The 14,475-nt window shown below is 40.5% G+C and overlaps 1 protein-coding gene across 2 annotated transcripts; it reads right to left on the bottom strand.

Annotated features, from left to right (window-relative positions):
- Window positions 1-1,280: 1,280 nt before the first annotated feature.
- Window positions 1,281-14,217, bottom strand: hormad1 (HORMA domain containing 1). 2 transcript variants are annotated; one of them, XM_021559125.3, is made up of 16 exons: window positions 14,050-14,217; window positions 13,724-13,787; window positions 13,421-13,565; window positions 13,249-13,312; window positions 13,082-13,118; window positions 12,967-12,987; window positions 12,849-12,875; window positions 12,641-12,708; window positions 6,344-6,495; window positions 3,224-3,381; window positions 3,047-3,136; window positions 2,837-2,894; window positions 2,655-2,716; window positions 2,385-2,468; window positions 2,120-2,188; window positions 1,281-1,887 (listed from the first exon to the last, which is right to left on the bottom strand). In XM_021559125.3, the coding sequence occupies exons 2-16, from the start codon at window positions 13,754-13,756 to the stop codon at window positions 1,795-1,797; spliced, it is 1,161 nt and encodes a 386-aa protein (XP_021414800.1). In that variant the 5' UTR covers window positions 13,757-13,787; window positions 14,050-14,217; the 3' UTR covers window positions 1,281-1,794. The 2 variants fall into 2 exon arrangements, with proteins under 2 accessions (XP_021414800.1, XP_021414808.1); XM_021559133.3 differs by having other exon boundaries at window positions 1,281-1,884.
- Between the last annotated feature and the right edge of the window lie 258 nt (window positions 14,218-14,475).

Below are 14,475 nucleotides of genomic sequence, written 5' to 3'. Positions count from 1 at the left end.
TCAGTCATACTGTATTTTCTCTGATGTATTACACACCTGATATACACTGCAATTCAGCTTTTAGACACTAATGTGTACAAGAACAAATACACCTTACTAGAAACTCCACATGTTAAAACTGTAGCTGCATTTTAAATCCCATCGATGTCGTCAAGTAGCCAGTTGCCAAATAATTACTAAGCAGTGGAGGCTGGTGAGGGGATAGTAATGGCTGGAATGGAGTGGCTGGAATGAAACACGTTTCCATGTGTTCACTCCATTCCAGCCATTACTATGAGCCATCCTCCCTTCACCAGCCTCCACTGTTACAAAGCTATAGGAGTTAGATTAATCTTAAATTATAAAAGCCACCTGTTCAATGTGTACTATTAGATTAAGTATTGGTTAGAATAATCAACCTGGATACACAGGTACTGTAACTACAATATAGTATAACATGACTAGAGAGAGACTTTCTTACTGTCTTTTTATGACCGTGGGCTGTCGATATAATAAAAATGGCTGAAAAATGCTTTTCACAGCTCATAAAGATTGTCAATTCGCTGCTGAGTGGGTATTGTCAAAGGCGCAGAGGGCATTGCACTAGATTTTTCAGTCCATTCCACTTTCCACTTGAATGTTATCTCCAGTGCCTATAAAAAAACAAGAGACAATGAAATGAGGTTATTCTCCAGTGCCGAAGACAAGCCCCGCTTGGATGTAGGAACTGATTTGATGGACTCTCCCTCTCCCGCCAGCCGGTGTGGTGGAGAGAAGAGAGAGGGCCTGTTTGGATATGCATCACAAAGGCTTCCTGCAGTATTGATCTGCAGTGGGTTAAGGTAGTCTATCAGCAAATGTCCCTCTCTCTGGGAAAAACAACAGCTGATTAAAAGCACACAGCAGCCAGGCAGGAGGCTGCTGATGGCCGGTTATCTCAGCCCAAAGGTCAGTGTACAGATATAATCCACTTTCACTTAACAGCTTAATTTAAGTCACACCTCATGCTAATGCCGCCATTTGGCAGTCCCTTTGTTAAAGGTTGGCTATTATTTAACAAGAAGATGATACAGTATTGTATAGATTTTTCTGCACTCATGCTAATAGCATCAGGTCTTGCAGACAGGAAGCTGAAGCTCTTTGATCTTGAATTGTAGCAAAAACTTGCGTTTCCTTTTTCCAACCATGACACTAAAACAGGTGCACCCAGGTTTGCTGCTGATGGAAGCAGTTGTATCTGAGGTTCAGCACTAGCGTGTAGAACTATCTGCTCTTAACCATACAGACCGAAATAAGAACCCTTTTTCAAAACTGAGAAAAGGCACTTTAATTTATTAGAAACATACATTTAATCAAATAACTTACAACTGGAGGGTACTGTATATTGATACTTTATATAACAATATAAAATATAAACACAATTTTGCACAGTATAACGTTCATGGTAATCAAAAGACAAAAATAAGTAATTCTCACAATGAAAATGTCATCCTTTGAAATAAATAAAACTGTGAGTTTTGCACTTCACAGACCCTAATATACAATTGTAGAAAATAAATTTTTCCCAGTCTCCATATCACACACTAGCATGTAACTCAACAATGGAAACAAAAGTATAAACATAAACACGGTGGACTAGAAAGAACCATTTCCTGTATCCTTCCCATTGTAACAACAGAATGCAGAGGTACTATTGTGGTGTTGGCGGTGGGCACTACAGCTTTTCCTTTAAAATAACTAAAAAGGCCTAGAGGCCATTCAAATTAGAACATCGGTTCTTGTCTTGACAGGTATCTTATAGATAAGGTGGGGAGGTCAGTAGCGTTCCTTGGGTTCGCTGAACTTACGTTTCTTCGGCACAGAGGCCTGGACATCCTGACTGCAGGGGAACTCGAACTGCGATATCTGCTAATCAGAGAGTGACAGACAGTTTACAAACTAATGCAAGACTCTAAAATGAATGATTGCCAAACAATATTCTGTATACACCTAGATGGGATGGACTGAATGAGTCATATTGACTTGTTAAAAAAACATGTAGGTTTTATCTTTAAAAGACAATTTGCAAATTATTATCTCTCCTTCCTTGAGTAAGACTGGGGGCTGAAATCTATGATGCTCGAGGGGGCGTGTCTCCCACCATTTTGTCTTCGATGGGAGAGGGCTTCTTCTTCTTGACACTGTGCACCTCAGTCTCAGCCTTTCTCTCCTGCGCACACACACACAGAACAAAGACAGTAAATCACAGACTGCAGGGAAGTGTTTGAGAAGCTAGTCAGATACACTAGTCCCACAGATATACATCCTCCATGATCATTTTTACATGACGTTATACAAAGATGTCTTCCATTTGAACAGAACCAGTAGGAGTTAGATATGGTTGTGCGTTTTTGGGGGGCACTGACCAGGGTGGACCTGGTGACGCGTCCGCTCCGGGTCCTCTTAATGACCACTTCCAGGTCAGATGTCCTCTTTCCCAAAGTGTCCATCTGAGACAGACAGGTCAATCAAACCACAGACCGTTACCTTCACAACTGGAGCAGCCCCTACATTACTTTATATTCATACAGTACTATCCCACCTATATATTTGTATTGTTCTGTATTTACATTTGGTTGATACAAGGCCTATCTTTGTCATGACTATGCAGAATGTACATTTTGCTGTTATTTTACCTGAGAGTTCTCTGTGCTCTCCTCACACACCTCCATCTTCTCCTGGCAGTTCACCTGGACCTCTTTGAGCATCAAACATGATGAAAACACAACATGGATTTCAGACCGCATTTGACTTCTTAAAAGAGAAAAAATGTTCAGCGAAAATTCGTTATACTAAGTTTTGAGAGAGGAGGTCCTACCAGAATTGTCCAAGTGAATGTCATTGTCCGGATTTTCCATTACTTTTATCATGCGGGTCTGAAAGTAGAAACCCCATTAAAAATGTTATATACTGTAGATATATCCCATGGGATAGAGACAGCAACGCCCCCTACTGGGTTAAAACAATAGCGCCTTGCCATAGGCACCCAGTCAAATTAGCCAAGATTTATGTCAGCCTCAGGTCTCACCTGCTGACTGCTGATCTTGGTCACTGTCCCCCCCTCCTCCATCTTCAGCTCCCACTTGTCCCTCACGCAGATGGGCTGCTCGTCATCAACCTACAGAGAAAAGGGGACAGCTGTTAATCAACGTGTCACCCACTAGTCTGGTTGACTCTTTAATTATCTCCCCCGTTTCCTTCATACCTGCTCCAGCCTTTCTCTCTCTGTGGTCACGTCCACCTTCAGGGTGTGGAAGGGAGTGACCACCTCGCCCATGGTCAAGTTGACGGGCTCCTTCTCAAACTGCATGCTATCGCCGTCCCCCTCCATGAAGCCTGGGGGCTGGTAGTCCTGGGGAGTGACTGAGATATACACACACACACACACACACACTCTTTAGGTGGTAAATAAAAAAACAAATACTTGTTATATCCTATGAAAGTTCAATTTTACTTCCGTACTCCGTCCGGGTTTTGTAGGCTAAGAATGGGCTTCAAATGTTGATATCAAATTCATAAAAACGGGGTCATTTAAGATATATTTATCGTATATATGCCAGTTTAACGTATTTGACGCTCAATAAGCACAAAGCTGAAAAGTTTCATTTGAACTACAAATCAAAAGGCAGTGGCAACGTTCAGTGAAAAACACTCCCAGCCTAATCTAATATAAAACACATCAAACAGCCTGCAACTAACAGGTTGTTACCTTCCTGTAAGTCCTCAGCTCAAGCAGGCATGCTCCAGCATGCTAACAACGCTGCAGTAGTAGTTCAAATGAGACTTTTCTAACTTTTGTAATGTCTTACTTATTGAGCGTCAAATATTTTGATAAAAGGCATTGGGTATGAGAAAATCAATGCACAATTATAAACTGGGTGGTTCGAGCCCTGAATGCTGATTGGCTGAAAGCCATGGTATAGCAGACCATATACCATGGGTATGACAAAACATTGACTTTTACTGCTCTAATTAAGTTGGTAACCAGTTTATAATAGCATTAAGGCACTTCTGGGTTGTGCTAGGACACAGCCCTTAGCTGTGTTATATTGGCCATATACCACACCACCTCGGGTCTTACAGTGCCTTGCGAAAGTATTCGGCCCCCTTGAACTTTGCGACCTTTTGCCACATTTCAGGCTTCAAACATAAAGATATAAAACTGTATTTTTTTGTGAAGAATCAACAACAAGTGGGACACAATCATGAAGTGGAACGACATTTATTGGATATTTCAAACTTTTTTAACAAATCAAAAACTGAAAAATTGGGCATGCAAAATTATTCAGCCCCCTTAAGTTAATACTTTGTAGCGCCACCTTTTGCTGCGATTACAGCTGTAAGTCGCTTGGGGTATGTCTCTATCAGTTTTGCACATCGAGAGACTGACATTTTTTCCCATTCCTCCTTGCAAAACAGCTCGAGCTCAGTGAGGTTGGATGGAGAGCATTTGTGAACAGCAGTTTTTAGTTCTTTCCACAGATTCTCGATTGGATTCAGGTCTGGACTTTGACTTGGCCATTCTAACACCTGGATATGTTTATTTTTGAACCATTCCATTGTAGATTTTGCTTTAAGTTTTGGATCATTGTCTTGTTGGAAGACAAATCTCCGTCCCAGTCTCAGGTCTTTTGCAGACTCCATCAGGTTTTCTTCCAGAATGGTCCTGTATTTGGCTCCATCCATCTTCCCATCAATTTCATCTTCCCTGTCCCTGCTGAAGAAAAGCAGGCCCAAACCATGATGCTGCCACCACCATGTTTGACAGTGGGGATGGTGTGTTCAGGCTGATGAGCTGTGTTGCTTTTACGCCAAACATAACGTTTTGCATTGTTGCCAAAAAGTTCAATTTTGGTTTCATCTGACCAGAGCACCTTCTTCCACATGTTTGGTGTGTCTCCCAGGTGGCTTGTGGCAAACTTTAAACAACACTTTTTATGGATATCTTTAAGAAATGGCTTTCTTCTTGCCACTCTTCCATAAAGGCAAGATTTGTGCAATATACAACTGATTGTTGTCCTATGGACAGAGTCTCCCACCTCAGCTGTAGATCTCTGCAGTTCATCCAGAGTGATCATGGGCCTCTTGGCTGCATCTCTGATCAGTCTTCTCCTTGTATGAGCTGAAAGTTTAGAGGGACGGCCAGGTCTTGGTAGATTTGCAGTGGTCTGATACTCCTTCCATTTCAATATTATTGCTTGCACAGTGCTCCTTGGGATGTTTAAAGCTTGGGAAATATTTTTGTATCCAAATCCGGCTTTAAACTTCTTCACAACAGTATCTCAGACCTGCCTGGTGTGTTCCTTTTTCTTCATGATGCTCTCTGCGCTTTTAACGGACCTCTGAGACTATCACAGTGCAGGTGCATTTATACGGAGACTTGATTACACACAGGTGGATTGAATTTATCATCATTAGTCATTTAGGTCAACATTGGATCATTCAGAGATCCTCACTGAACTTCTGGAGAGAGTTTGCTGCACTGAAAGTAAAGGGGCTGAATAATTTTGCACGCCCAATTTTTCAGTTTTTGATTTGTTAAAAAAGTTTGAAATATCCAATAAATGTCATTCCACTTCATGATTGTGTCCCACATGTTGTTGATTCTTCAGAAAAAAATACAGGTTTATATCTTTATGTTTGAAGCCTGAAATGTGGCAAAAGGTCGCAAAGTTCAAGGGGGCCGAATACTTTCGCAAGGCACTGTATTGCTTAAATATACGCTGAGTATACAAAAAACCTGCTCTTTCCATGACATAGACTGACCAGGTGAAAGATATGATCCCTTATTGATGTCACTTGTTAAATCCACTTCAATCAGTGTAGAAGGGAAAGTGACAGGTTAAATAAGGATTTTGAAGCCTTGAGACAATTGAGACATGGATTGTGTATGTGTCCCATTCAGAAGGTGAATGGACAAGACACAAGATTGAAGTGCCTTTGAACTGGGTATGGTAGTAGTTGCCAGGCTCACCGGTTTGAGTGTGTCAAAAACTGAAATGCAGCTGGATTTTTCACGCTTAACCGTTTCCCGTGTGTATCAAGAATGGTCCACCACCCAAATGACATCCAGCCAACTTGACACGACTGTGGGAAGCATTGGAGTCAACATGGGCCAGCATCCCAGTGGAATGCTTTTGACACCTTGTTGAGTCCATGCCCCAATGATTTGAGGCTGTTCTGAGCGCTCCTAATGTTTGGTATACTCAGTGTAATTAAATTCATTTGATCATTCAAAAGACCCGGGACATGACCCCGGAACAGCTTATTGCATCACATCATCCCATGTCTTTTAGCTTACTCTACATCATTGTGTGGTCTTTACCGTCGTCGTAGTAGGAGAGTTTCATGTTAAGACAGACATTGTCTGGCAGAGGACCCAGGTTCTGCATCAGTGTGTAGAGTTTACGCACCAGAAGGATGCTGGATTTTTTTGTGCTGCTGCAAGCCAGTTTTCCCAGATTCTTGCTGTTTTTGCTAAAACAAAAATAAATGTAAACATTTTTAAACAATTTAAAGTGTCTTTCTTCAATGCTTCTCAATTAAATTCTGCCATGTTATCATTATGTTATACACATTAGGGTTGAATATTTTCCCCGAATTGTACAAATGTCCGCCAAGACCGGATGTGTCCTTCAAAAGCATTACAAAGCATATAAATAGGCCTATGTCTGGATTTTATTAGAGCTTTGATCGTAAAGTCATGCCTGATGCAACCTAAACCTGATTAAATACATTTTATGACCCTACATTAAAGACATTTAATGAGCCCAAGCCCAAATGATTGAAACCGTTATCCAATACAGCTACTTCACAATACATAAGACAGAAAAACATAAAAGCACATAGATGTTGCTAGCTATATGCTCTCTTGGGTAAATAAATGAAACATGCTCCAGTAATCTTTTTGAGTGTGAACTGTATTACTGTACTGCATTCTATTATACTGTATTATATGAACTGGAATTACGCAGCTCGTTCAAACCATGACAAAGCAAGGAGAGAACATGCGATTCTGGTGCAGCACATGCGGTCTACAAAGTTATAAGTATAGGCTAGTGAATTTGATTGACATTTTTCATAATATTTCCCCTAATATTATTAGTCTACCTCCTCTTTCTCTCTCTAGTGTTGCTTCATTCCTTCCTTGCTTTCAACAGTTAAATGTAATTTGTTTTGTTGTCCTTATCTTTATCATTCGAATGACATGCTTGAATAATATAGGACTAGAATGAGATGCAACAGGCTTTCACTTCTCTTCATGAGGATTGGATGGTTATGGGTCTGCATAAATAACTGCTATGTGTGCGTATTGCACAAGAGACAGAGGCTATAAGTTAGAAGCTTATTATGCATTACCCATCATCATGTATTGCCTAAATATAAGGCTAATACTGCATTGGATGTATTACCTTAAAGAGGGAGGCAAGCACATCTAGAGTGCATTTGGAAATTATTCAGAGCCCTTGACTTTCTCAACATTTTTTTTACATTACAGCCTTATTCTAAAATGTATTAAATAAAACCTGTTCCCCATAAATCTACACACAATACCTCAAATTTGGACAAAAATACAGGATTGTGTTGAGGCACAGATTTGGGGAAGGGTACATTTCAAAACATTTCTACTGCATTAAAGGTCCCCAAGAACACAGTGGCCTCCATAATTATTAAATGGAAGAAGTTTGGAACCACCAATACTCTTGCTAGAGCTGGCCGCTCAACCAAACTGAGCAATCGAGGGAGAAGTGCCTTGGTCAGGGAGGCGACCAAGAACCCGATGGTCAGACTAACAGAGATCCAGACTTCCTCTGTGGAGATGGGAGAAACTTCCAGAAAGACAACCATCTCTGCAGCTCTCCACCAATTAGGCCTTTATGGTAGAGTGGCCAGACGGAAGCCACTCCTCAGTAAAAGGTTCATGACAGCCCACTTGAAGTTTGCCAAAAGGCACCTAAAGACTCTCAGACCATGAGAAACAAGATTCTCTGGTCTGATGAAACCAAGATTGAACTCTTTGGCCTGAATGCCAAACGTAATGTATGCAGGAAACCTGGCACCATCCCTACGGTGAAGCATGGTGGTGGCAGCATCATGCTGTGGGGATGTTTTTCTGCGGCAGGGACTGGGAGACTAGTCAGGCTCGAAGGAAAGATGAACGGAACAAAGTACAGAGAGATCCTTGAAGAAAAACTGCTCCAGAGCACTCAGGACCTCAGACTGAGGCACATGTTCACCTTCCAACAGGACAACGAACCTAAGCACATAGCCAAGACAACGTAGCATTGGCTTCAGGACAAGTCTCTGAATGTCCTTGAGTGGCCCAGCCAAAGCCTGGACTTGAACCTGATTGAACATCTCTGGAGAGACCTGAAAATAGCTGTGCAGCAACGCTCCCCATCCAACTTAACAGAGCTTGACAAGATCTGCATAGAAGAATGGGAGAAACTCCCCAATACAGGTGTGCAACACTTGTAGTGTCATACCCAAGAAGACTCGAGACTGTAATAGCTGCCGAAGGTGCTTTAACAAAGTACTGAGTAAAGGGTCGGAATACTTATGAAAATGTGATATTTCCGTTTTTATTTTATACAGTGCCTTGCGAAAGTATTCGGCCCCCTTGAACTTTGCGACCTTTTGCCACATTTCAGGCTTCAAACATAAAGATATAAAACTGTATTTTTTTGTGAAGAATCAACAACAAGTGGGACACAATCATGAAGTGGAACGACATTTATTGGATATTTCAAACTTTTTTAACAAATCAAAAACTGAAAAATTGGCCGTGCAAAATTATTCAGCCCCCTTAAGTTAATACTTTGTAGCGCCACCTTTTGCTGCGATTACAGCTGTAAGTCACTTGGGGTATGTCTCTATCAGTTTTGCACATCGAGAGACTGACATTTTTTCCCATTCCTTCTTGCAAAACAGCTCGAGCTCAGTGAGGTTGGATGGAGAGCATTTGTGAACAGCAGTTTTCAGTTCTTTCCACAGATTCTCGATTGGATTCAGATCTGGACTTTGACTTGGCCATTCTAACACCTGGATATGTTTATTTTTGAACCATTCCATTGTAGATTTTGCTTTATATTTTGGATCATTGTCTTGTTGGAAGACAAATCTCCGTCCCAGTCTCAGGTCTTTTGCAGACTCCATCAGGTTTTCTTCCAGAATGGTCCTGTATTTGGCTCCATCCATCTTCCCATCAATTTTAACCATCTTCCCTGTCCCTGCTGAAGAAAAGCAGGCCCAAACCATGATGCTGCCACCACCATGTTTGACAGTGGGGATGGTGTGTTCAGCTGTGTTGCTTTTACGCCAAACATAACGTTTTGCATTGTTGCCAAAAAGTTCAATTTTGGTTTCATCTGACCAGAGCACCTTCTTCCACATGTTTGGTGTGTCTCCCAGGTGGCTTGTGGCAAACTTTAAACGACACTTTTTATGGATATCTTTAAGAAATGGCTTTCTTCTTGACACTCTTCCATAAAGGCCAGATTTGTGCAATATACAACTGATTGTTGTCCTATGGACAGAGTCTCCCACCTCAGCTGTAGATCTCTGCAGTTCATCCAGAGTGATCATGGGCCTCTTGGCTGCATCTCTGATCAGTCTTCTCCTTGTATGAGCTGAAAGTTTAGAGGGACGGCCAGGTCTTGGTAGATTTGCAGTGGTCTGATACTCCTTCCATTTCAATATTATTGCTTGCACAGTGCTCCTTGGGATGTTTAAAGCTTGGGAAATCTTTTTGTATCCAAATCCGGCTTTAAACTTCTTCACAACAGTATCTCGGACCTGCCTGGTGTGTTCCTTGTTCTTCATGATGCTCTCTGCGCTTTTAACGGACCTCTGAGACTATCACAGTGCAGGTGCATTTATACGGAGACTTGATTACACACAGGTGGATTGAATTTATCATCATTAGTCATTTAGGTCAACATTGGATCATTCAGAGATCCTCACTGAACTTCTGGAGAGAGTTTGCTGCACTGAAAGTAAAGGGGCTGAATAATTTTACACGCCCAATTTTTCAGTTTTTGATTTGTTAAAAAAGTTTGAAATATCCAATAAATGTCATTGCACTTCATGATTGTGTCCCACTTGTTGTTGATTCTTCACAAAAAAATACAGTTTTATATCTTTATGTTTGAAGCCTGAAATGTGGCAAAAGGTCGCAAAGTTCAAGGGGGCCGAATACTTTCGCAAGGCACTGTATATACATTCGCAAAAAACAATTCAAATCTGTTTTTGCATTGTCATTATGGTGTATTGTTTGTATATTGATGAGGGGAAAAAACTATTGAATCAATTTTAGAATAAAGCTGTAACGTAACAAAATATGGAAAAAGTCAAGGGTTCTGAATACTTTCCGAATGCACTGTACATATAGGCCTATACACAGTTGAAGTCTGAAGTTTACATACACCTTAGCCAAATACATTTAAACTCAGTTTTTCAAAATTCCTAACATTTAATCCTAGTAAAAATTCCCTGTTTTAGGTCAGTTAGGATCACCACTTTATTTTAAGAATGTGAAATGTCAGAATAATAGTAGAGATAATTATTTCTTTCAGCTTTTATTTCTTTCATCACATTCCCAGTGGGTCAGAAGTTTACATACACTCAATTAGTATTTGGTAGCATTGCCTTTAAATTGTTTAACTTCAGTCAAACATTTCAGGTAGCCTTCCACAAGCTTTCCTACAATAAATTGGGTGAATTTTGGCCCATTCCTCCTGACAAAGTTGGTGCAACTGAATCAGGCTTGTAGGCCTCCTTGCTCGCACATGCTTTTTCAGTTCTGCCCACAGATTTTCTATGGGATTGAGGTCAGGGATTTGTCATGGCCTCTCCAATACCTTGACTTTGTTGTCCTTAAGCCATTTTGCCACAACTTCGGAAGCATGCTTGTGGTCATTGTCCATTTGGAAAACCCATTTGCGACCAAGCTTTAACTTCCTGACTGATGTCTTGAGATGTTTCTTCAATACATCCACATAATTTTCCTCATCATGATGCCATCTATTTTGTGAAGTGCACCAGTCCCTCCTGCAGCAAAGCACCCCCACAACATGATGCTGCCACCCCCGTGCTTCACGGTTGGGATGGTGTTCTTCGGCTCGCAATCCTCCCCTTTTTTCCTCTAAAGATAACAATGGTCATTATGACCAAACAGTTCTATTTTTGTTTCATTTGACCAGAGGACATTTCTCCAAAAAGTACGATCTTTGTCCCCATGTGCAGTTGCAAACCGTAGTCTGGCTTTTTTATGGCAGTTTCGGAGCAATGGCTTATTCCTTGCTGAGCGGCCTTTCAGGTTGTGTCAATATTAGACTTGTTTTACTGTGAATATAGATACTTTTGTACCTGTTTCCTCCAGCATCTTCACAAAGTCCTTTGCTGTTGTTCTGGGATTAATTTGCAGTTTTTGCACCAAAGTACATTAATCTCTAGGAGACAGAACGTGTCTCCTTCCTGAGAGGTATAACGGCTGCGTGGTCCTGTGGTGTTAATACTTGCGTACTATTGTTTGTACAGATGAACGTGGTACCTTCAGGCATTTGGAAATGGATGACCCAGACTTGTGGAGGTCTACATTTTTTTTCTGAGGTCTTGGCTGATTTCTTTTGATTTTCTCATGATGTCAAGCAAAGAGGCACTGAGTTTGAAAGTAGGCCTTAAAATACATCCACAGGTACACCTCCAATTGACTCAAATGATGTCCATAAGCCCATCAGAAGCTTCTAAAGCCATGACATCATTTTCTGGAATTTTCCAAGCTGTTTAGGCAGTCAACTTAGTGTATGTAAACTTCTGACCCACTGGAATTGTGAAACAGTGCATTATAAGTGAAATAATCTGTCTGTAAACAATTGTTGGAAAAATGCTTTGTGTCATGCACAAAGTAGATGTCCTAACCGACTTTCCAAAACTATAGTTTGTTAATTAACAAGAAATTTGTGGAGTGGTTGAAAAATGAGTTTTAATGACTCCAACCTAAGTGTATGTAAACTTCCCGACTTGAACTGTATATCAATCTTGAACACGATTATCTATTTTGGATGCAATTTGAATGGAATTGATGGAAAGAAAGAAAGACTGCGAGAGAGCATTCACTCATGCACCGATTTAAAGAAACGATAAAGGAGTGTTTTAACCACGACAATTAAAGAAATATATAATCTTTACAATAAAAAAATAAGGTGATCCCCGAAAGCCAGATGGAGGTGTGCAAATTAGATGCGCATTCGGTCTTTGTATTACTGTAGCATAGGCTATGCTGCAGCAAATGTAGGACAACCTATCACAATAAAAAAAAGTTACAAAGTTACCAAGGGAGGGTCTACATACTGAGATGGGCCATCGGTTCCCACCCTGAGTGTTGATGACTCATTATGAAGTGACCAGAGGGAAGGCCTTACTGAATCCAGATTTAGACATCGCATATAATTGAACAGTTCCATTTCAAGTCATGCTGTTCATATAAATAATTTATAATAATTTACCGGTTTCTCAGTTATTTATCCTTGGGAAAGGGAGTGGTTTTGGGCAGTAAATCTCTGTAAATCTCAGTAACCGGGTTCCCACCATTCAACCCTAATACACATTCACAAAGCTATACCTTTCAAAGTCAATTTTGGGTCCCTTTTCAGTGTATTGGACTTTGAACTGGTAGCATTCAGTAACCTTCTGGAAATTGTAAAGAAAGACCAGTGTCAAATGAGAAACAGCTTGATTCAAGAGGTTACACATACTGTAGTTTGTTCTAGTGCAGAGAATCAAAGCATTACTATGATCGATGCCTATGGGGTTAAAAAGTAGTCGATTACCTTTGGATTCTCTGGGTCTGTGTATATCTATAGATAGTGGAAGGAGACTACAAACTTTAGCAACGGAAAATGTAAATGCTTTATATGCTGAAGAAAATATTTGTTACAATATACTCACAGACATAACGACCGTCCGCAACTGTTGGAATACAAGACATTCATTATTTGTAATTAATTAACATTAATAACATGCAGATAATGAATAAACAACTAAATGCTAGCATCTCACTTACGTATTTTCTCTGAAGGGCATCAAAGCATCCATGCATCCTGGGAGGTGTATAAAAGAGTCTTAATTAATCAACACTGAATTAATCATCTAACTTGGATAAAGGGAAAGGACTTGGCCACAGAGTACTGTACTGTAATTTCCCACTGAGGCTTGGTGGTGAATACTAACCACTGTACAATCTGACTGGCACCAGGGCAGGTGCGCTCCTCCCTGAGGATCATAACTTTCTGCTCTGTGGCATAGAAAGAGAAGTGTAAGGCTACTTGAAGATCTCGGCTAGGGTATCATCATTTAAATAACAATTGAGTTCATTTAAAAATAACATAAATTGTGTTTTGACCTTCAACATATTTTCTCCCATAAGCTTTTTCTGGGAAAAGACCCCTGAGATAAGTGATGCTGGAGACTGCAATGGCCAGCAGTTTCTTCACAACAATCAAGGACTGCTGCTCTGTTGAAACTACATTTGGCAGCAACTGGGTGCCCTATAAAATATAACAAAGACAGACGCTTACACCGAGGCAATTTGAAGAGGTCTGAATAAATAGACGCATGTAGATATTCATAGAACATGCCATTTGCTAGCTATAAAACAGCAATTCAATAGGACCAAGGTCTGGCTATGGATTGCCAGAGGTTTTACCTGAGCAGCCCGCAAACGTTGTTCACAGGCCATGGTAGTAATAGTTGATAACAAGTTGTCAAATCTACAAAATTAAGATTAATCAGAAGCCAGGTAACTAGCTATCAAGGTAAAGCTATGTTGAAATATGTAACTAGGTAGCTAAGTACTAGTTTACACAGATAGATACAGAAATATGTTATACTAATCTGGCTAGCTACGTCAGCTAACTAGCTATCTGCATTAAATGTGTTAGCTAACGTAACTAGAAGTACACACACCAACTGATCATGACACTGATTTTACTCTACAACCCATTGTGAATAGTATGAAATTGCATAACTCACATAGCTAGCTATTACTACCTAGAAATGGCGCAGTCACTCAATTAGTTTTTTGGTTAAAAAAATTACAACAAAAATACAATCTAGAAGCTAGCCAGACCGAATTTACTAAGAAACTGTTGGATGTTGGGCCAAACTCGCGCCAGACACACACATTTACCCGCCAAACCTGACAGCTAAAGTAGCCAATCAGAGGGAAGCTTAGATAACGTACATTTTCTTGCCACCACAACATGCATTGAGTGATTAGTGATATCAAAGGTAGTAAGTGATATGTCCTGGCCGAGGTAAACATCAGTTTTAAATTAAATTGATTATGTTGTGGCTCTGTTGTTAGTGTAGTTTGATGCAACGCTGCGCACAGATTGAATATCCGCACTCTATTGGACACAGCTCTGTCATTCAGCATTTCTCTATGATTAGTAGCAT

Source organism: Oncorhynchus mykiss, chromosome 2 (genome assembly GCF_057628025.1).
Source record: "Oncorhynchus mykiss isolate SJ-2025 chromosome 2, ASM5762802v1, whole genome shotgun sequence".
NCBI classification, from domain to species: Eukaryota; Metazoa; Chordata; class Actinopteri; order Salmoniformes; family Salmonidae; genus Oncorhynchus; species Oncorhynchus mykiss.
The sequence above is the reverse complement of the archived record's forward strand: the minus strand, read 5'-3'. Positions and strand labels throughout refer to the sequence as shown.